This window comes from Falco rusticolus, chromosome 16, assembly GCF_015220075.1.
Source record: "Falco rusticolus isolate bFalRus1 chromosome 16, bFalRus1.pri, whole genome shotgun sequence".
Lineage (NCBI taxonomy): Eukaryota > Metazoa > Chordata > Aves > Falconiformes > Falconidae > Falco > Falco rusticolus.
This window is the reverse complement of record NC_051202.1, coordinates 5832838-5854826: the sequence shown is the minus strand read 5'-3', so window position 1 is coordinate 5854826 and position 21989 is coordinate 5832838. Positions and strand designations below refer to the sequence as shown.

The 21989-nt window shown below is 63.1% G+C and overlaps 2 protein-coding genes across 5 annotated transcripts; one reads left to right on the top strand and one right to left on the bottom strand.

Moving 5' to 3' along the window:
• The first annotated feature begins 1656 nt into the window (after nucleotides 1-1656).
• Nucleotides 1657-9953, top strand: ROBO4 (roundabout guidance receptor 4). 4 transcript variants are annotated; one of them, XM_037409975.1, is made up of 20 exons: nucleotides 1657-1778; nucleotides 1907-1951; nucleotides 2066-2344; nucleotides 2422-2560; nucleotides 2635-2762; nucleotides 3516-3628; nucleotides 3743-3962; nucleotides 4058-4179; nucleotides 4544-4715; nucleotides 4796-4946; nucleotides 5033-5163; nucleotides 5718-5894; nucleotides 5977-6271; nucleotides 6365-6850; nucleotides 6941-7330; nucleotides 7451-7600; nucleotides 7715-7864; nucleotides 7945-8261; nucleotides 8377-8514; nucleotides 8609-9953. In XM_037409975.1, exons 1-20 carry the CDS (start codon nucleotides 1715-1717, stop codon nucleotides 8752-8754), a joined length of 3813 nt encoding a protein of 1270 aa, XP_037265872.1. In that variant the 5' UTR covers nucleotides 1657-1714; the 3' UTR covers nucleotides 8755-9953. The 4 variants fall into 4 exon arrangements, with proteins under 4 accessions (XP_037265872.1, XP_037265871.1, XP_037265870.1 ...); XM_037409974.1 differs by having other exon boundaries at nucleotides 6938-7330; XM_037409973.1 differs by having other exon boundaries at nucleotides 6365-7330; nucleotides 8380-8514.
• Nucleotides 9954-9967: 14 nt separating this feature from the next.
• ROBO3 (roundabout guidance receptor 3) lies at nucleotides 9968-21783 on the bottom strand. The gene is given in 25 exon segments (XM_037410079.1): nucleotides 9968-10221; nucleotides 10304-10411; nucleotides 10492-10618; nucleotides 11600-11654; nucleotides 11797-11964; nucleotides 12037-12181; nucleotides 12348-12515; nucleotides 12517-12683; nucleotides 12762-12888; nucleotides 12974-13159; nucleotides 13279-13450; nucleotides 13587-13699; nucleotides 13777-13996; nucleotides 14078-14199; nucleotides 14553-14719; nucleotides 14806-15140; nucleotides 15574-15785; nucleotides 15883-16054; nucleotides 16644-16768; nucleotides 16854-16981; nucleotides 17538-17676; nucleotides 17755-17875; nucleotides 17963-18120; nucleotides 18884-19210; nucleotides 21636-21783. Coding segments are annotated over 25 exon segments (4125 nt in total). The 3' UTR covers nucleotides 9968-10006.
• Nucleotides 21784-21989: the final 206 nt, after the last annotated feature.

The window sequence follows — 21989 nt, the reverse complement described above, 5'->3', positions numbered from 1 at the left end:
CGGGGAGCGTGCAGAGAGCCTGTGCACGGAGCATGCAAGAGGGCGTGCGCGCAATGTGCAGAGAGAGTGTATGCAGCACGGGCAGGGATGTCATACACAAAGCATGCGGAGAGAGCATGCACAGGGTGTTCAGACAGATTGAGTGTGCAAGAGGACTTGCCCAGAGCATGGGGACAGAGCACGTCTGGAACATGCAGAGAGAGTGCAAGGGAGCATGCACAAGGGTGTGCGGAGAGACCATGCTTGCAGTGCACAAACAGGGCATGCACAGAGCTTGCAGCTAACACTGCATGGATTGTGTGGAAAGCATGCACATGGAGGATGTGGAGTAAGTGTGCATGCATGCAGAGAGCGTGCATGGAACGTGCAGGGCTGTGCCTGGCATTTGCAAGTGCATGTGCCAGCATTGGGAGTGCCGTCCGAGCATGCATGGAGTGTGCAGAGGATCTGTGCAGAGTGTGCACAGGGTATGTGGAGAGAGCAGACTGTGCATGCATTGTTTGCAAAGAACGTGCACAGGCCACGCAGGGAAAGTGAGAGAAGAGCACACATGAAGCTTGCGAGAGGGCATGCACAGCGCCTGCGCAGAGCACCTGCATGCAGCACTTGCACATGGCATTCACGGAGCACACAGCGAGCATGCAAAGAGTGTTACGAGTGAGTGCATAGGTGGTGCTTGCAGAAGGCATGCACGGAGCACGCAGAAGGGATATGCACGGAGCATGTGAGAAGAGCACGCGTGAAGCGTGCGGCTACAGTTGTGCACGAGCGTGCCAGGCGAGCACACACGAGCGCCGTGCCCACCCGCCGCGGCGCACAGACCCAGGCATGCAGCCCCCGGCGCTGCACAGAGCTGGGAGCATGCTAGCACGCAAGCTCGCCCAAGCGCGCACACGTGCCGGTGGCCTCAATGGGGGAGCTGCCCCCTCCCCCCGGCTGCACTGTCCCCTCAACGTGGGCTCGACCCCCTGGCCTGAGCGCTGCCCCTCCGCCGCGCCTGGATTTTCTGTGAAAATCCCCCGTTTTGGGGGCGCGCACCATTGCCTCTCCCCCAGGCCTTCCCGGGAAATAGGTTTAGGATGAAAACCGGAGAGCGGCCGGCCAAACGAGCCAGGCCCCGGAGCACCCGGGGTGGGTGCTGGGGCACCCCGGGGTGCTCAGGGTGCGCTACTAACCAATAAACTAAACGTACTACCCGGCCGGTGACAGCACCCTTGGGTGTCTTTGTGGGACAGGGTGGCCCCTCCCGGGGTAGGGCGACACGAGAGGTGGGTGACAGCTGAGACTGGACGAGCTCAACGCACCTGGCTGGCACCCAAATTTGAGCTCGCAGAGCCTGGGAGACCCTGGGCCGTTCACTCTGGTCCCTACTGATGGTGTTCCCAGCTGAGAGCTTGTGTCTTCTTAATTCATCTTGAATTGAAGATGCTGGGGGCGGGGGCTGGGGGGGAGGAATTTCTTCTGACTAATTAAGCTCATTAACCACTGGCATCCCCAACCCCACTGCCTCCAGGTGCTGCCAGTGCCATCATGCCTGGGCGTTCCCTCCGCCATGGCTTGGCTGAGCTCTTTGCATCCACTCCCCCCCCCTCCGGCACTTCCCAGCCCCCGCGTCCGGCTATTGTCCCCCCCATCCGGAGCTGGATCCGGCCCCTGTGCTGGTGGGGAGGGACTGGGATTTCTGGAGGAAGTGGGAAGGCTGGCTGGGGCCGGCATGGCGGGCAGCTGGACACTGGCGCTGGGCTTGGGGCTCTGCCTCGCCGCGCTGCGCCGGGGAGGTGAGTGTGCCCCCCAGGGTGGGTGGGGGGCAACACCCTTAATTCTGCCGACCTCACCCATGGGGGCTGAGACTGTGCCCACTCGGTGCACCCACCAGCACCCCCACCGCCTCCTTGTCACCCCACAGGCTGCCACCCCCCCGGCGTGGCCACAGCACCCCAAACCACAGCTGGTAAGGACATCCTGTGGGGATGATATGGGTGGGGGGACCCCAAAGAATCCTGTGTATTCCCCCCCCCTGCCATGGTGTGTCCCCCCCACCCATGGTGTCCCCTCCCCACCACAGCGCTGCGGGACAATTTCCGCCTGCAGCCGGGTGATTTGGTGGCCACAGTGGGCCAATCATTGGAGCTGGATTGTGTCCCCCCGTCGGGGCACCCTGAACCCCACGTCACCTGGAAGAAGGATGGGGTGACCTTGGACTTGGCGGGTGACAGGTATGTGGTCACCAACGGGAAGCTGCGGGTGGCACCGGCGCGACGGAGTGACTCCGGGGTCTACATCTGTGTGGCGTCCAACGCGGCGGGCAAGAGGGAGAGCCGGGGTGCCCATGTCTCCGTCCTGGGTAAGCCAAGGGTCTCCCATGGGTGGTGGACATGTCATGGCCAACCTTGGTGCCACATCCTCGATGTCGCCCTGCAGAGAAGCCAACCATCGTGCGGCACCCGAGCGATGCCATGGCGGTGGCCGGCAGCACCGTGGAGCTGGGCTGCAGTGCCCAAGGTGACCCAGTGCCGCGGGTGCAGTGGCACAAGGAACATGGGGACCTGCCTTGGGGCAGGTAGGTGGTGGCAGGGTGGATGTGTCCCATCCCCAGGGTGGGGATGGGGCTGATGGAGAGCTGGTGACCCACAGGCACGAGGTGGATGTGGAACACACTTTGCGCCTCTACGCCGTGACACCCGCCGATGCCGGCACCTACGTGTGTACAGCACAGAGCCAGCTGGGCACTGCCGCCGCCACCACCCTCCTCCGCGTGGAGGGTCAGTGGTGGGACCTCTGTGACCTCTACCATCATGGGCACCCAGGGCCATCTGGGGGTCCATGCAAGGGCATCCATCTAATGGGGTTCATCCAAGGGGAGTCTGTCCAAGAGGGGTCCATCCAAGGGGAGTCCATCCATGGGGGTTCATCCAAGGGCATCAAGAAGGTCTGTTCAAGGGGGTTCACCAAAAAAGGGTCCATCCAATTGAGTCATCTAACGGGGTCCACTCAAGGAGGGTCCATCAAAGTACTTCTGAAGGGGAGGCCATCTCAGGAGGTCCATCTTAAAGCATCCATCCAAGCATGTCCATGTAAGGGGATCCACCTAAAGGGATGCATCCAGTTGGGGTCCAGCCAAGAGGATCCATTTAAGAAAGTCCATTTAAAGGGGATCCACCCAAGCGGGTTCCTCCAGCAGGATCCATTTAAGGGGGTCTGTCCAGGGTGAGGGGTCCATTAAAGGGGGATTGAAGAAGAAATATCCATGAAAAGGGTGAATCTAAGAGGGATGCATCAGTAGGGGTCTATCATGGGGTCCATCAAAGACAGTCCATCCAAGACAGACCCATCAAAAGGTGTCTGTCCAAGGGGGTTCCATCCATAAGGGGTCCATCCAAGGAGTCCATTTGAGTGGGTCCATCCAGGGAGACATCAGGGTCTCCAGGCATGGGTGTCTGAAGTGAGCGCGTGGGCAGGCACCAGAGGACCCCGCTCCTGCCCGGCACTGCTGTTAGCATCCCTCTGCCCCACAGACCGGCTGCCGACGGGCCGGCGGGAGGCTGCACCGTGGGACCTGCTGGCCGTGCGGCTGCACCTGGACAACGGCACCGCGCTGCTCACCGCCGCTGTCCGGCTCCGCTGGCGGGTTGGTCTGATGCCAGGATGGCCCCACTGAAGGGGTGGGATGGGACAGAGTGGTGAGGCTGGAGCCACGTCCCCAGGTCCCACCATGACTCATAATCTTTCCCATCCTCTTCAGATGCTGGTGCCAGCGCCGGTGCCGGTGGGCTACATGGTGCTGTACCGCTGCCTGCTCCCTGCCAGCTCCTCCTGGATCCAACATGACGCAGGCAGGGAGCTCAGCGCCATCATCCCTGCGCTCCGCAGGGGCTACAAGTATGAGTTCAAGGTCCGACCCTACATTGGAGGGACCCAGGGCTTGGACAGCAACAGCAGGCACCTCTGGATACCCGAGGAAGGTGCGTTGGGCATTGGGTGCCTCCAGGGATGTCCAGGTGGAGGATGGGGGGTTGGCTGGGTGTCCCAGGTGTCTCAGCACCCCTGTTTTTGGCAGTGCCAAGCGCGGCACCCCAGCACGTCACCCTGGGCCAGGCTGAGACGGGGAACGGCACCGTGGTTGTGAGCTGGGAGCCGCCTCCTCCTGAGGCCCACAATGGCATCATCCGGGGCTACAAGGTTTGGGGTGACGGGGCGGGGCTGGGGGGCTCTGAGGTCCCATCCCAGGGGTCTGTCTAAGGGGGATCCATCCAAGAAGAGAGTCTGTCAAAGGTGGGGATCTATCCAAGGGTGGCCATCCAAGGGGGGATCCATCCAAGGGGTCAATCCAAGGGGGGATCTCAACAGGGGTTCATCCAAAGGGGCCAGCCAAGGTGGAGGTCGATCCCAGGGCATCCATTCTGGCAGCATTCATGCAAGGGAGCTCATCCAAAGGGGTCCATCAAGGGGATTCATCCAAGAGGGTCCATCCAAGAGGGACACATCAATGGGGGCCCATCAAGGGGGTTAATCTAAGGGAGCCCATCCTCTCGGTGCCTGCCAGGTCTGGTCCATGGGTGAGGGCTGGCAACACCCCATGAACAGGACAGTGGACGGAGGCACCCACTACCTGGAAACCCTCCTCCCAAGCCCTGGGGCCGAATTCTGCGTCCAGGTGGCGGCTTTCAACAGCGCGGGACTGGGGGTCCCCAGCAATGCCACCTGCAGCATCCTGGGTAGGGGACGGGGCGTGAGGTGGGGTGCAGGTGGGGGTCAGAGGGATGGCACAGGGGTGACACTGGTGGGACCGTTGCAGGGCTGACAGCGGGGAGCACCAGGGTGGCCCGGGTGATGCGGCAGCCCGTCGTCATCGCAGCTGCCGGCTCATTGCTCTGGTTGGCCTTGCTCGCCCTCCTCCTCCTCCTCTGCCAGCGCCGTGCCAGGCAGGACGCTGCGGCTCGCCGCAGGTGAGTGGCCATGGAGTGGGGAACACGGCGGGGGGTCCCCAGAATGGTGGGGATGGGATGCCCTGACGGGATGCCTCACCCCACAGGCTGGTGGCTGGTGACTCACCGTGGCTCAGTGGTCCCTGGAAACCTGGCTGTGCACCCCAAAACCTCAGCAGCAGCAGCAGCCTCAGCAGCCGGCTCCTGGGCAGCGATGGCAGGGACCCCCACCCCTCCAGTGAGCCCCAGGGCTGGGACCCCCACCCGGTGCCATGGAACCCCCACCCATGCCAATGAGACCCTCACATGATGCTGTGGGACCCCCACCCAGTGCCAAGGGACCGCTGATCCCTCCAGAGAGCCCCAGGGCTGGGACCCCCACCCGGTGCCATGGGACCCCTACCCATCCCAATGAGACTCTCACATGATGCCATGGGACCCTACCCAGTGCCATGGGACCCCCACCCATCCCAATAAGACCTTCACGTGATGCTGTGGGATCCCCACCCAGTGCCATGGGACCCCCACCCATCCCAATGAGACCCACATATGACGCCATGGGACCCCCATCCAGTGCGTAAGACCCTCACAGAGTGCTGTGGGATCAGCAAAAGGTACCCCATACTCCCACCCTATGCCTGGGATGCCCTGGTGCCATGGGACCCCCACCCTGGGTGCCCCCCATTGCCTCTTTGCAGGTAGCAGGGACCTGGGGACCGAGAGAAGAATAGAGGGGACAAGGGACACCCAGCTTAGCACCCATGGGTGCCTTGACCTCTCTCACCCTTCCAGCCCTGTCCTTGGAGCCACCAAGCCTCAGCCCTCCCACGCCCCCCACCCACAGCACCCTCCGTGGGGGGCACCCACTGCCCCCTGGGGACACGGGATGCTGTGGTGGGGGGCACCCCGGAGTGTGCACCTCACCCAGCACCCTGAACCCAGCACCCTGGGAGCACATCTGCAAGAGAGGTGGGTACGGGGGAGACATGGGGGGACACAGGGGACACCAGGGAGGTGGCTCATGGTGCTGTGTCCACCCTCCCCTGCGCAGAGCTGCATCAAGTGCACAGCACCCCGCTGCTCACGGGTGGCCCTGGCCACATCCCTGTCACTGGAAGTGGAGGCGAGTGGGGGACGGATTTTGGGCTGGCAGCTGGGTGGCCTCAGCAAAGGGGACATGATGGTGACACTGCCACTGTCATGATGGCTGGAGGGGACCGGCAGCAGCTGCCAGTCTTCAGCTCCCCAAAGCCGCGACGGGGCAGTGCCTCTCTGGCCTCCAGTGTCACCAGATCACCAGCGACACCACCAAGACCACCCCATGCCTGGCACCCACCAGTGACCCGGTGAGTCTGGGTGTCCCCACTCTGGGGACACAGATGTGTGCCCTGCACCCCAACCCTGTGATGCAAAAGCCACCGTGTCCCTTGCACCTGCAGGTCCCCGGCCACTGTGTGCCCCAGGGACATATCCCCGGTCACCAGGCGCCCCAAGGACATGTTCCCAGTCACTGGGATCCCCAGGGACATGTCTCCAGCCTCTCAGCACCCCAGGGACACATCCCCGGTCACTGAGAGCCCCAGGGATGCGTCACCAGTCACCAGGCATCCCAGGGACATGTCACAGGCCACCAGGCACTCCAAGGACCCATCACCAGCCACGAGGCACCAAAGGGACACAGCCTTGGCCACCAAGCACCCTGAGGACACATCCCTGGTCACCAGCTGCCCCAGGGACATGTCTGTGGTCACCAGGCAATCTAGGGATGCATCACCAGTGACCAAGTGCCAGAGGGACATGTCACCAGCCACCAGGCACCCTGATGACACGTCCCCAGCCAGTGGGAACACCTCTCCAGTCACCAGGCTCCCCAGGGAGAAGTCCCCAGCCACTGGGCACCAGAGGGACAAGTTCCTGGCCACCAGGTACTGCAAGGACGTGTCTCTGGCCACCAGGCACCCCAGGGACCTATCACTGGTGACCAGGCACCCAAGGGACGTGTTCCTGTCCAGCAGGTACCCCGGAGACATGTCACCAGTCACCAGGCATCCCATGGATAAATTTTCAGCCACTGCCCCCCCCAGGGACACATCCCCAGGCACCAGGCACCCTGAGGAGATGTCCCCAGTCCCCGGGCACTGCAGGAACAAGTTCTTGGGCACCAGATACCCCAAGGACATGTCCCCATCCACCAGGTACTCCAGGGACGCATCACCAGTGACCAGGCACCCAAGGGACACATTTCTGGCCACCAGACACCCAAAGGACATGTCACCAGTCACCAGGCATCCCAAGGACACATCCCCCACCACCAGGCACCCAAGGGACACATCTCCTGGCACCAGGAACCCTGAGGAGATGTCTCCAATCCCTGGTCACCGCAAGGACACATTCTTGGGCAGCAGGTACCCCAGGGACATGTCCCTGGTCAGCAGGTACCACAAGGATGTGTCCCAGGCCACCAGGTGCCCCAGGAACCAATCACCAGTGACCAGGCACCCAAGAGATATGTTCCTTATCACCAGGTATACTGAGGACACATCACCGGACATGAGGCATCCCAAGGACACACCTCCAGCCACCAGGCACCCAAGGGACACATCTCCAGGCACCAGGCACTCTGAAGATATGTCCCCAGTCACTGGTCACCAGAGGGACATGTTCTTGGGCAACAGGTACCTCAAGGACATGCCCCTGGTCACCCAGAAGGACATGTTCCTAGACACCAGGCACCTCAGGGACCCATCACTGGTGACCAGGCACCTAAGGAACATGTTTCTGGCCACCAGGTACCTCAAGGACATGTCCCCGGCCACCAAGCACCCAAGGGACACATCCCCGGTTCCCGGGCGCCTCTCGCCAGCATTCAGTGATGGGGTCCTCACGCAGCAGCGGGTGGCTGAGGATCTGGAGATGGACCAGAACACCACCTGCCCCAGGTATGCCCTGTTCCCCTGGGACACCTCCATGGTGGTAGCATCCCCCGGTGCCAGCAGTGTCCTTGCCGTGTCCCCCACAGCCCCCCAGCACCAACAACATCACGGTCCTTCTCGCCACTGCACACATATGGATATATCTATGGGCCACCAGCCTCTGAGCTGGGTGAGGAGGAGGAGGAGGAGGAGGAAGAGCAGCCAGCAACGCGGGGCTCGCCAGAGGGGTCCTTGCTGAACGGCTGGGGGTCTGTCTCAGAGGACAACTTCGCCAGCGCCCGCTGCAGCTTAGTGAGCTCCTGCGATGGCTCCTTCCTCCTGGACGCCAGCTTCGCCCGGGCGCTGGCTGTGGCCGTTGATGGCCTCTGCTTTGGCCTCGAGGACACCGATGGAGCCTACGGGGGTGAGCGAAGGGTCCCCAGACCCCCCCCTCTGACCCCGAGTATCATCACCTCCTTGGGGAAGGTGGCCCCATCATGACACCACAGTGATGCCACCATCTCCTGCCTTCTCCCCAGCAGGTCCCTCACCACCACCATCACCCTTGGAGGGGGTCTTCTCACCTGGGGTCCCCATCCCCCCCTGGGACTGGGGGACAGTGCTAGGGGTCCCACGGAGAGTGAGGACAGAGGCGGCCATGGGCATCCCACAGCATGGTGAGAGGTGCCCTGACACTGGGGTGATGGGCACCGGGGGTGGTGCAGGGTGTCATCTGTTGCGTGGTGCTGAAAAATGTGCTTTTCTTTCCAGGTGGCCACAGGTCTGAGAGTGGCAGCCCCTGGGCCAGGGCAAGTGGCGAGCCAGGGACAGGAGGGACAGAAGCGTGGCGGTCCCCAGGGTGTAGGACACAGCAAAGCCAGAGTCCCCTTGGCTCGGCTAAAATCCAGCTTTATTAAGCGGTTCCCCAAAAAGGGGCTCTTTGCTAGCAAAAGCCACCCACAAAGGGTAGGTGGCACCAAGATGGGCGGGTGTCCCTCCTTCTCCAGCTTCCTTGTCCTCCCCAAGTCTCCCCATCCCTTCCCAGCGTCCTTCTTCCCCAGCATCCTCGTCCCCCCAGCCATCCTTGTCCAACCCAAACACTGTTGTCCATTCCAAGTGTCCCTGTCCTTCCCCAGGGTCATTGTCCCCTTGACCGTCCTCATCCCCGCTGACTGTTCTCATTCCTCCTGACTGTCCTCATCCTTCCTCAGCATCCCTGTCCCACCTCAACCACCCCTGGCCCTCCCAGCTGTCCTCATCCCTCCTAAGCCACCTTGTCCCTCCTGAACAACCTTGTGCCCTTTCCGAGTGTCCTTATTCCTCCTAATCATTCTCATCCCTCCTGAGTATCCTTATCCTTCCTCAACTGTCCTCACCCCCCCAGTCTCCTCGTCCCTCCCTACCATCCTCATCCCCCTGTGACCATCCTCCTCATCCCTCCCTACTGTCCTTGTCCCTCCCAAGTAACCTTGTCTTTCCCAAGTGTCCTCTTCCCTGCAGTGATCCTCAGCCCCTGGGCATCCTCATCCTTCTGCAGTGTCCTCATCCCCCCCAACCTTCCTTGTCCCTCCCCCACATCCTCATCCCTCTGCAGTGTCCTTGTCCCTCCCATGTATGCTTGTCCCCACAAATGTCATCCCTTCCAAGCATCCTCATCCCTCCAGGCCACCCTTGGTCCTCCCCAGTGTCCTTGGCCCTCCCAATTGTCCTTGTCCTGCCTAAGCACCCTCCTCATGCCTCTCCAGCATCCTTCCCCCTCCCCAGTGACTGTCCTTGTCCCTCCCCAGCATCCTCATCCCTCCCAAATGTCCTTGTCCCCAGGATCCTTGTCCTTCCCTGAGCATCCTCCTCATCCCTCCCCAGCATCCTCATCCGTCGCGACTGTCCCTGGTCTCCACAAGCATCCTCATCCTCCTTCAAGCATCCTCGTCTCTCCCAATTGTCCTTGTCTCCAGGCTCCTCACCCCTCCTGAGCATCTTTGTCCCCCCCAAGGTGACTGTCCTTGTCCCACCACGAGCATCCTTGTTCCCCCCTCACGCTGCTGCCCACGGGCTGCTGGCTCTGTGCAACCCTATTTGGTGCCACTCAGAAATTAAAAAGCATCCCTCCCATCCCCCCCATGTCCCCATCCCCGTGTCCCCAACCCTGCCACCAGCTCGTCCTCTGCTTTATCGTTTCTCCTGCAACGGGCAGGGAAATGGGGGACCCGGGCGGCGGCGATGGCCGGTCCCTTCACCGCGGTCCCCTGGTGTCCGGCTGCGCCCTGAGCCGTGGCCGCGCGAGCTGGTGGAGCCACGGGACGAGACGCTGCCCGTCGTGGAGCAGCTGCCGGACACCTGCCCGCGGGGCAGGCAGGAGGGTTTGCCATAGGGGACAACCTCGTCTGCAAGGGAGGGGACAAGGCTGGGGTTCAGCAGTGACACCCCCCCAACCCCTCTGGCACGGGGTCAGCAGCTCTGGCTTACCACTGCGGGGTGGGCGATGGGTGACCTTGCGCTCGGCCCCGCTTGGATCCCGCTCTGGTGAGGGGCCGGGGGTCTCACCCGGTGGTGGCAGCGGTGGTGGCGGCAGGTCTGTGGCAGAGAGGAAGGAGAGGGCTAAGTCCACCATGGACACCCCACCCCGGACCCCCACATTTTCCCCCCACACTCACCTCCCAGCTGCTTTTCCCGGCGGTAGCGGCTGCATTTGGGCTTCGGGTGACTTTTTGGGGTCTCCCCACGGGTTTTCCCTGGAGGTGATGGCAGTGTCAGCACCCCCCCAGCTGATGAAGCCCCCACCTACCCAAAATGGCCCCCCAGGGCTCACCTCTGCTGGGGGGGCAGCGGGCTCGGGGCAGGTGGCCCTCGCCAGCATCTGGACTCAGTGGGGGACTGGGTGCCTGCGGAGGGGTGCCGGCACCATGGGGGGGTCTCCTGGCAAAGAGGGGGTGTAGGGTGAAACCAGGCTGGGGGCAGTGTGGTGGGGGACTTGGTGGCCACCACAGTGCCGGCACAACCCCCCAGCGCCGTGCTGTGCTGGAGTGGGGGGTAACCATGTGGTGCTGGCACAGCTGGGTTGCACCTGCACAGCTGGACTTGCACAGGGCAGCTGGATGAGTGCAGTGGCATGGCTGGGTGAGAGTACCACAGCTGGATGGTAGGGCCACAGCTGGATCACAGCTGCATGGCAGGGTTGGCCATGACACGGCTGGCTCACAATGGCACAGCCGGCACACAGCTGGATAACAACTGCTCAACTCGATCACAGCCGCACAGCTGGATCACAGCACAGCTAGGCTGTGACTGCACAGCTGTATTGCAATGGTACAGCTGGCCCCTGATGGCACAGCTGGATTGCAGTGGCATGCCAGCATTGCAACAGCATAGCTGGATTGCAATAGCACTGCTGGACGGTGGCAGAGCTGAGCCGTGACAGAACAGCTGGATGGCAATGCCCCAGCTAGCTGGTGACAGCACAGCTGCATCACGAAGGCACAGCTGGATTGCTATGCCATGACCAGCCCACAGCATCACAGGTGGATCATGACAGCATGGCCAGAGCAGAGCTGGACCTCAGGGATGGATGGTAACAACATGGATGGACCACGAAGGGACATCTGGAGCATGGTGGGACATCCGGACCCCAGTGGAACATCCAGACCCCAACGGCACGGCTGGACCTGACAGCAGAGTAGGGCTGGATCATGACAGCATGGCTGGATTGTGATGGGACATCCAGACCCCAATGGAACATCTGGACCCAAATGAGACATCTGGAACCCTATAAGACATCTGGACCCCAATGACACAGTCAGACCATGATGGCAAGGCCGGACTGGATAGTGACAACACAGTGGAATCACAATGGGGATCCCCAGACCATGGTGGGACATCCAGACCCCAATGGGACATCCGGACCCTGATGGCACAGCCAGACCCTGATGGCACAGCCAGGACCAGCAAGGCCCATCTCCTACCGGGGCAGGCGGGGGCTATCAAAGTTGCGGAGGCGGGGGATGTCCTCGGTGGCACAGGGTGATGGTGTCAGGGTGGCGGTGGACCGGCAGCCAGAGGAGGCGGTGGGCGAGGATGCAGCGGTGACACAGGGGACATCCTCACCAAGGTACCACTCCTCCGTCCCCAGCCTGCGGGGTGGGGGCCGTAGGGTGGGTGCTGGGGGCCAGCATGCCCCAGTCCCCCCAGACCCCCACACTCACCCTCTGGCTGCTTCTTCCTCTTCCTCCTCCTCTTCCTCCTCATCCTCCTGGGCGCACTGGCTGAGCTCGCTGGCTGAAGGTGGCGGGGGCAGCAGCTCTGTCCAGCTCACAGCCGGCGGTTTCACCGCTTGCCCCAGCTTCTTCCCTTTGGCCCCTGCAGTGAGGAAGGATGCTGGAGGGGGGGGGGGGGGCTGCGGGGAGGGGACCGCACCACTGGCACCCATGTGTGTCCCCTACCCATCCCACCGCCCTACCGTGCTCGGCCCAGCCACGGGGTGCCTGAGGAGCTGGGGCATCCATCAGCTGGGGACCCCCCCCAGGGTAGGGGGTCCCATGCTGTGAGAAGGGACGGGGGAAGGTGCGGAGCTCCTCGCCGCCCGCCTCGATGGTGCTGTAAACCGGACCCTCGCTGGCCCCGGCCCCAAATTGCTCCGTCTGGGCGATGTAACGGGTGATGCCAGCATCTGCAGAGGGTGCCAGTGCCATCAGGGCTGACAGTGACCCCCCCAGTCCAAGCCACCCGTTCCCGTGATGATCCCTCACCATTGTAGTATCTCTCAGTGGTCCCCAAGCCAGTGGTGGCACCGGCTGCCCCGCCACCGCGCCACGCGTCTGCCAGCCACGGGTAACCCCCAGCAGCGGCTGCCCTGCAAGGAGACAGGGTGAGGGGTGCTGCCGGTTGGCGCTGGGGGTCCCGGGGAGCGGTGGGGATACCGGGGGGTTACCTGGGGCTGCCGCGCACTGGAGCTGGGAAAGTGACTGCGGAAAGAGGTGGGGGTGAGGGCGGCGAGGGGCCGTGCCGGGTCCCCGCAGCACCTATAGGCTTACCAGTGGGTGTATAGGCAAAGGATGCTGGAAAGAGAGAGGTGGTGGGTGGCTGGTGGGGTAATGGGTGCCAGGGTGAGGGGGGTCCCAGGGAGAGCACCCCACGCCATACCGGCAAAGTGGCTGAGCTCTTTCTTCCTGCGGCGGCGGCTGTAGAGCCAAGCGGCAGCGGCAGCGAGGATGACCCAGCAGGCACCGCCGACACCGGCGATGAAGGCCGGCCGCCTGGCCACCTCGGCCAAACGCTCGGCCACGCTGCTCCCGCCCGCCGGCCCCGCATCCTGCTCTGCCGGGGGGGCTGCAAGCAACATGGGGAAGGGGGACACACCGGCAGGGGTGCCGAGGAGCCGTCCCCAGCACTGAGGTGACCCCTGCCACCCCCACCCATGGGTGCAGCAGTGGTGACAAGGGACTCACCGATGTGGATGGGGACAGGGGCACTGCGGGCACCCACACCGGCACCGGTGGCAGCGGCGACTTCGGCATGGTAAGGGACACCGGGGACCAGTCCCTGCAGCACCGTCGCCAGCACGGTCCCCTCCACGCTCTGGTTGATGTGGAAACGGCTTTCGTTGCCCAGGCACCAAATCTGGGGGGGGCGGGGGGGGGGCGGGGGGGGGGGGAGAGTGTGGGAAACAATGTGGGACATCCATAGGAACACAATGACATGGTGTCATGGGGGGACAGAGGGGACCCGCCACGTCCCCACCACCACCTGCCATTACCCGGTAATCGCGGATGATGCCGTTCTGCTCAGCTGGTGGCGGTGGCTGCCACGAGATGCGGACACTGGTGCCATTACCAACCACACTGACAGCTCGCGGCGGAGCGCTGGGGGCTGTGGGGAGGGACAGGTGGGATTTCACCTCCAGGGTGTCCCCAGGGACCTCTGCCATCCCCTTCATCCCCACTCACCTGCCTCGGGGGTGCGCAAGGCACGCACGGCACTGTCAGGACCATGGAGGTGATGGAAGTAGGGTCGGACCTTGACCTCGTAGTCCTGGCCCCGGCGCAGGTCTGTGAGCAGGGCCCCCCGCTCCCCTGGTGCCCACACTGCCCGCGCCTCCTCCCAGCGCCCGCCACGCCGCCGGTACAGCACCCGGTAGCCCTGAAGGAAGGGTGCTTGGCGCTCCACCTGGGGACCCAAGGGGAGGGTGGGATGGGGAGGATGCTCGGCACTGGGAGCCCTGTACCGGCAGCGCAGCACAGCACTCACAGTCCAGGAGAGGCGGACGGCACCCGGTGGCAGCACCACAGGTTCCTGGAGGTGCACGGCCACTTGTGCCAGCTCCCGCTGCACCTGCTCGGGGTCCAGCCCTGGCTGCGTGGGGCTGGCGTCTGACAAAAACATGAGAGAGTGGAGGGCCATGGGCACCTCCACTGGTGTCACCAAGTGGGGATGCCATGGTGGTGCTACATTCCCATGGTGGGTCCATGGGAACCTCCACTGGCATCACTGGGCGGGGATACACCCGAAGGTTCTGGGTGTGTGGGCACCTCCATCAGCATCACCAAGCAGGGATGCACCCAAGAGTGGTGGGTGCATGGGCACCTCCATTGGTGTCACCAAGCGGAGATGGTCCCAAGGGTGGTGGGTGCATGGGCACCTCCCATCAACATCACCAAGAGGAGCTGCACCCAAGGGTGATGGGTTCATGGACACCTCCACTGGCGTCACTGCCAGGTCTCACCTTGGGTGCGCACGGGCTCCGAGATGCCGCTGGGGTCGCTGAGCCCGTAGGAGTTGACTGCCCGCACCAAGAAGAGGTAGACAGTGTCAGGGATGAGGCCGGTCACCGTGTGGGTCTCACCCTCCACGTCAGCTGCCACTGTCTGCCATGGGCCACCCACCGCCTGGCTGCCAGGGAACAGGGGTGACCCGTGGCGGGGTGGCACCAGGCCACCACGTCACCCCTGCAGCCAGAGAGGACACCGGTGTGATACCTGAAAGCCTCCACTATGTAGGAGGTGACATCGGTGGCACTGCTGTCCTTGTTCCCTTTCCAGCTCAGGGTGACACTGCTTTTGGTGATGTTGGTGACCACAGGGGTGGAGGGTGGCCCGGGGAGAACACCGGGCTCGGGGGAAGGTGGGGAGAGGTTGGATCCATCGCCTGCAGGGAGGTGCATGGAGATCTGGGGTGGGGTGGTCCGCGATGCCACGTCATCTCCAGCGCAGTGATGTCCCCGTGACCCACCTTGCACCTCCAGGGAGCTGCCCCAGCGTGTCTCGCCCACCGAGCTGGTGGCCACACACTCATAGTGCCCAGAGTCCGTCACCTGCGAGGGGAAGAGCTCCTGCCCCATCACCCTGAGCACCCGTCACCTTGGCACCCGCCACCCTATGCACCCACCACCCTGAAGACCCCCCACCCTGAGCACCTATCTCCTTTGCACCCATTACCCCCAGTACTTACCACCCCGAGCACCCACCTGCCCTGGGCACCCACCACCCTGAGCACCCACCACCCCGAGCACCCACCACCCCGAGCACCCACCACCCTGAGCACCCACCACCCCGAGCACCCACCACCCCGAGCACCCAATTTCCTTTGCACCCATCTGCCCTGGGCACCCACCTCCCTTTGCACCCACCACCCTGAGCACCCACACCCCCCCCTCCCCACCCCAGGAGCCCCTCCCACCCCTGCAGTGCCCCGCCATGGGTGGTCCCAGGGTGGGTGCCCTGAGCCCCAGCTCCAGGCCGGCTCACCCGGAGGCCGGTGATTTGCAGGGTGCCATTCTCCAGCAGGCTGGCGCGGGGCTGGGCACCCACCAGGGTGCTCCCGTCCTTCAGCCACCCGACGCTGACCGGGGGGCCACCGCCCCCCACCCAGCAAGGAAGCCACGCCGTGGCCCCCACCGGCAGCACCGTCTGGTTAGCAGGACCCCGGCGGATCACCGGCGGCCGGTGCTCAGCCAGAGCTACCGCAAATGGGGGGAAAACCAGGAATTCCTCAGCGATGGGATGGATGCCACTCATGCACTGAATGCGCCCGTTCTCTGCCGGCATGGGACTTACCCTCTTCCACGTCCAGCCGCGCCTTGGCCAACACGCTGCCGGCCACGCTGATGGCCTGGCACAGGTAGTAGCCGGCATCGGCGGACTGCACGGCGGTGATGGTCATGGCACCGCCGGGGCTGACCAAGAAACGGCCAGCGGGGTGTGGGGGCTGGCCAGGGAACAGCAGGGTCTGCGGGGGAGGGAGGGGCGAGAGGGCTGCTGAGTAGGGGGGGGGCAGGGGATGGGGTGGGAATTGAGATGGGATGGGGATGGGGACTGGGGTGGGATGGGGATGGGAATATGGACACAAGGATGGGATGGGGACAAAGATGGGGATTGGGATGGGGGCAGGGTTGGGAATTGGGACAGGGATGAGACTGGAATGAGGACAGCGATGGGATAGGGACAGGGATGGGAACTGGGACTGGGATGGGATGGACACAAGGATAGGAATTGGGACAGGAATGGGAATGGGATGGAAATCAGAACAGAGATGGGAATGGGATGGGGATAGGGATGGAAATTGGGACAGGAATGGGAATGGGATGGAAACAGGGACAGGAATGGGATGGGAACAGGGATGGGAACTGAGACTGGGATGGGATGCAGGCAAGGATGGGGACTGAAGATAAGGATGGGAATTGGGACAGAGATGGCAGTTGGGACAGGGATGGAATGGGGACAAGGATGGGAACTGGGATGGGATGAGATGAGATGGGAATAAGGATGCGGAAGGAATGGGGATGGGGACAGGGGCAAGGATGAGGACAGGGACAGACCTGGCTACCCTCCTTCTGCCAAAACACGGCGGGCGGCGGGTTGCCCTTGCTCTGGCACTGGAAGGTCACGCTCTGGCCGGGGGCAACAGTCTGGTCACGGGGCCCGGTAACGAGCTGGGGGGGCACTGCCACACCGCAGGGAAAGAGAAGGGCTTGCCTGGCTGCTTTGCCAGCACCCATGGGTGCTCCCTCAGGGACCACCCCCCTTACCGTGCACAGTGAGGGTGCCTGACGCCTCCGACCTGCCCACGCTGTTGTCGGCCACGCAGGTGTAGGTGCCCTCGTCCTCCGCCCGCAGCCGGCTGATCCGCAGGGTGTTGTTGGGCAGCACCTCCCACCTGGGGGGGAACCCCACGAGGCCGCGGCGCCGGCAGGGTGCCGGGGCACCACGAGAGCGCAGGGTGCCACAGGGAGGTGGGATGCGATGGGGATGTGGGATACGTTGGGGGTGGGGGTACGACAGGGGTCTGGGATGCAAGGGAATTGGGGGCTGCAATGGGGATGCAGGATGCAGCGAGGATGCGGGATGCAGTGGGGATGTGGGATGCAGTGGGGGTGGGGGATGCAAGGGAAATGGGGCTGCAATGGGAAGGCAGGATGCAACGAGGATGCGGGGTGCGATGAGGATGTGGGATGCATTGGGAGTGTGGGTACGATGGGGTGTGGGTACAGTGGGGGTCTGGGATGCAAGGGAAATGGGGGCTGCAATGGGGAGGCAGGATGCAACGAGGATGCGAGATGCAGTGGGGATGTGGGATGGAGGATGCAACAGGGATATGGGATGTGATGGGGATGCTTGCAGCCATGGGGATGCGGGATGCGACGAGCACACCAGACCAGCAGGCAGCGACGCCACCCAGCCGCCCCTCAGCCACCCCCTCACCCAGCGCTTACCTTCCCGGTGGCATCTCGCCCTCCTCCTTGCGCCAGCGAGCCACTGGCCGGGGGTCCCCCACCACCTCGCAGGGAAACTCCACCGTCCCCTCCACCAGCACCGCTTGGTTGAGGGGCCTCTTGCCGAACGCCGGGCGCTCTGTGGAGCAGCCATCAGTCCTGCCGGGATGGCAGCCACCCACAACACCCCAAAAAGGACATCCCTGTCCCCACGCACCGAAGACCACCAGCTCTGCCGGCTCGCTGTCCCTCTCCCCCACCACGTTGGTGGCCACGCAGACGTAGATGCCGGCGTCGCTCTTGCGGGTGCTGGCCAGCATCAGCTTCCCACCGCGGATCTGCCAAGCAGTCCCACTCAACCGGGGTGGGGGGCTCAGACCCCCCAACCCAGATTTTGGGACCACCCCCCCCTATGTATCCCTCACCGTCAGGCGCTCGTCCTTGTCGCTGAGCCGGGCACCATTCTTCTTCCAGGAGACACTGGGTTCAGGGTGGCCGCGGGGGGGGACGCACTCCAGGACAGCTGGTTCACCTGCCGCCACCACCACGTCCCCGGGGGGCTGCCGAAAATCATCCCGCAGCACTGCGGGGGGGGGGGGGGGGGGGCATGATGTCAGCTCTGCCTCAGTTTCCCCACCCCTGCACCCCTTGTGCTGGGGATCCCCCCCCTTTCCCCCCATGGAGATAATAAAGCTTAGCAATGCAGGACCTGGGTCTGACCCCCAAAGCAGGGTGTGACCCCCCCCAAACCTACCCCGTCCCCCCCGAATAACCCCTGGTGACTGAGCTGAGCGCTCATCCCGGTCTAAGCCTGGTCTGGATTTAACTCCGGCATCATCCCGGTCCTGGGTCTGACCCTGAGCTGCGGCTCAGCGGGACACCCGGAGCCATCCAGCAGCCAAAGCTGGGGGGGGGGGGGGCTGGGGGGAGCCCCAGGGACAGTGTTTTCATTGATTTTAATTTGTTTTGATTAATTTTCAAGTATTTCTGATTAATTTCATTAGTTTTCACTTATTTTCATTTCTTTGCATTGATTTTCAATTATTTTCACTTCTTTGCTTCTTTTCACTTTCATCTGTTTATACTGATTTTCACTACTTTTCATTTCTTTTCACTTATTTTCAATTATTTTCATTTCTTTTCACTCCTTTTCTTCTATTTTCACTTCCTTTCACCTCTTTTCACCCAGCAGCCTGGGGGGTTTGCAGCCCCTCACCCCCACAGCTGCCTACGTGGTAGGCTCAGCGGTGACACCAGACTCCCCCAGCCCCCCCAAATCCCCCCCCCAACCCAAAACGCCCCCCCAACCCCAGCACCTCCCCATTGTCCCCCCTCCAGGGACTCACCGGCCACCTCCAGGGAGGCATTCCTGCTGGTGGCCTCCCCCAGGTAATTCCTGGCCACGCAGACATAGACCCCCTCGTCAGGCTTCCCCCGGCGGCCGTGGAGGATGCGGAGGAAGAAGAGGGACCCCCCCGGCAGGAGGGTGCGGTGAGAGCGGGGGTCCTCCCGGTCCGTCTCCACCCGCTCCCCATCTTTGTACCACTCCACTGCCGGGGATGGGCGCCCCTCAGCTTTGCAGCTCAAGGTGGCCGGTTCCCCCTTGGAGACCAGGAGATCCGTGGGATGCTCCACAATACGGGGTGCTGTGTCCTCCAGCTGAGGGTGGGACCCTGCAGGAAAAGTAAGGGGGGGGGGGGGGTGTCCCCACTAGCCCCCCCTTGCTCCCAGGGAGGTGGGGAGGGGGGCCTTGTGGGGAGTGAGCATCCTCCATCAGCTGGGGTTTTTGGGGCACCATCCCCTGCTTTGCTTGGTGGGCAGGAGGTGAGATGAAGTGTGGCCAGGTCTCAGCTGTGTGCACCCCCCCAGCGCAGGGTGGGAGCAGGACTGGGTGGGCGTCAGGCCTCAGACACACCAGGGGATGGGGACAGGGGGCCAAAGCAGCTCTGCTCCCAGTAGCGCCGCTTTTCTACCCATTTTCCAACTGGGCATTCCTGGGGAAATGGGACTGGCGCTAAATTCACCCAAAAAGGGGATTTTTCCATCAGCTGCAAGTGACGATTTTCTGTAGCGGTGCTGGTGTTACAGAAAACACTTAATTTTAAGTTTAAAAAAATATGTTGGGTCTGTGGGGTTGTTTCAGGAAAATCCCCACCGTTAAGGCACAGGAATTAATGAATGCTCATTAATGCTGGGATAATTAACACTCATTAATGCTGGGGTCTAACTGGCTGGGTCCGGATGGCATGGCCCACCCGTGTCCCCAGTGCCACCCCCGGCTGGCACTGCAGTTCAGGCTGTGGTCACTGAGTGTCACTGCTGTCCCAGACACCAGCTGCATGCACACGCACATGCAAACGCACACCCAGGCGTGCATGTGCATTCACACGCGTGCAGCTTGCACCCACACGTGTGTGCACGCACATGCACCCACATGCATGAACCAGCATGCTGCCAGGCGGAGGCAGGTGTGTATGCACCAGCACGCATTTGCACATGTGCATGCACTTACACACATGCACATGCAGGTGCACATGTGTATGCATGCATTTGTGCAGGGGCATGCCTGCATGCACATGGACATGCAGATGCATGCACACGTGTGCATTCACACAGGGGTGTGCATGCACGAACCTATGCACACACAGAGGTGCACACACACGTGTATTCCCACAGGGGCACGTATGCACACACAGACATGCACTTGCACACGCATTTGCACATGCACACGGGTGTGCACATCCATGAACATCCACACACGCATTCATGTGGGTTGCACAAGCCTGTGCTCACCCACATCCCTGCATATCCACACATGCACACGCATGCACATGCATGCCCACTGCACACACGTGCCCCCCCATTTGCACACACACACACGCATGCACACACGCCCTTTGCCTGCTCCTGGCCCAGCTCCTGAGCATCACAGGGTGGCAGGGGGATGGCTGCGACTTGGGGCACCCTGGGCAGGCGGGATGGGTTGCCATGGGGATGGGATGCAGCTGCCATGGGGACGAGGAGGGATGCTGCGGGGTACTGGGTACCCCGTGGGGCAGCAGCGGGATGGGGTGGGCACAGCGGGGGGCAAAGGGGCCGCAGCTGGGCCCAGTGGCTAATTGGGATGACCAGGGGGTCAGACCAGGCCCCCTCCTGTGCCTGGGTGGCTGTGCTGGGGCAGGGGGTCCCAGGGGGGGTTTGGGGGCACCCCCCCTGTCATCAGACACCCTGAGACAGCTGGAGAGGGAAGTTCAGACTAAAAAGAGAGGAAAAGCTCAAAAAGCCTTAAAATTCAGGCAGACACCCCCTCCCTCACCCAGAGTACCCATAGCTGGCCCGGGCTGTCCCCCTCTGCCCTCCCACTCCATCCCAGCTCGGGGATATGGGGATGGTTTGGGGACACCAGGCTGGTTTAGGGACACTGGGGTCCCCCCAGCTCAGGGTCTGGGGGTTGGTTTGGAGACACAGGGAGTTTGGGGGTAGTCCTGGTTCCGAGTCTGGGAATTGGTGTGGGGACAATCTGGGGACACAGGGTCAGTCCTGGTTCATGGTCTGGGGGCCAGTGTAGGGACACGGGCCAGTTTGGGAACAGGGGTTAGCTCCTGGTTCAGGATCTGGGGACACAGACCTGGCTTGGGGACACCGGGATGGTCCTGGCTTGGGGTCTAGGGGCCGGTTTGGAGACACGGGGTTGTTCCAAATTTGGGGACGGTCCCGGTTTGGGGTCATGGGGACTATCTCGGGACACGGAATCACTCCCGGTTTGCGGTCTGGGAACCCGGCGCTGGTCCCGGTGGGGTCTCAGCTGGGGCTGAGGGACTGCGGCTATTGCCAGCATCACCAGTACACCGGGACCAGGGACACCAGGACAGTGGGACACCGGGATGGTGGGACACCCGGACAACAGCAGCCCGAGACCACGGGATAGCGGGACACGGGAACAGTGGACCCGGGGACGGGACAGAGGGATCCCGGGACAGCGGGGACACAGGGACACGGGGGCCCCGGGACACGGGGATAGCGGGACCACGGGGACAGCGGGATTCCAGGACCCCAGGACAGCGGGACACGGGGACAGCGGGACCCGTGGGCACGTACCGTTGCCGGGGCCGAGGCCGGGGAGGTGCAGCGCGGCGATGCTGCGGTTGATGCCCAGCAGCAGCTGGGAGGAGTTGGAGCCCTCGGCCCCCAGCGAGTCGGCGAACAGGTTCATCTGCAGCAGCGTCTTCAGCAGGTACCGCAGCATCCTGGCTCGGCTCGGCTCGGCTCTGCTGAGCTCGGCTCTGCACAACTTGGCTCGGCTCAGCGCGGTCCGACCCAGCGCGGTCCGACCCAGCACGGTCCGACTCAGCGCGGTCCGACCCAGCACGGCTCAGCTCGGCTCGGCTCAGCACGGTCCGACCCAGCACGGTCCGACCCAGCACGGCTCAGGTCGGCTCGGCTCAGCACGGT

Bases quoted from the DNA above. Each gene is read 5' to 3' on its own strand.
- ROBO4 (XM_037409972.1), top strand. From the start codon at position 1,715: ATGGCGGGCAGCTGGACACTGGCGCTGGGCTTGGGGCTCTGCCTCGCC. The intron at 4,947-5,032 runs GTGAGTGGCCAT...CTCACCCCACAG, and splicing joins GACGCTGCGGCTCGCCGCAG to GCTGGTGGCTGGTGACTCAC. The intron at 8,515-8,608 runs GTGAGAGGTGCC...TTTTCTTTCCAG, and splicing joins CATGGGCATCCCACAGCATG to GTGGCCACAGGTCTGAGAGT.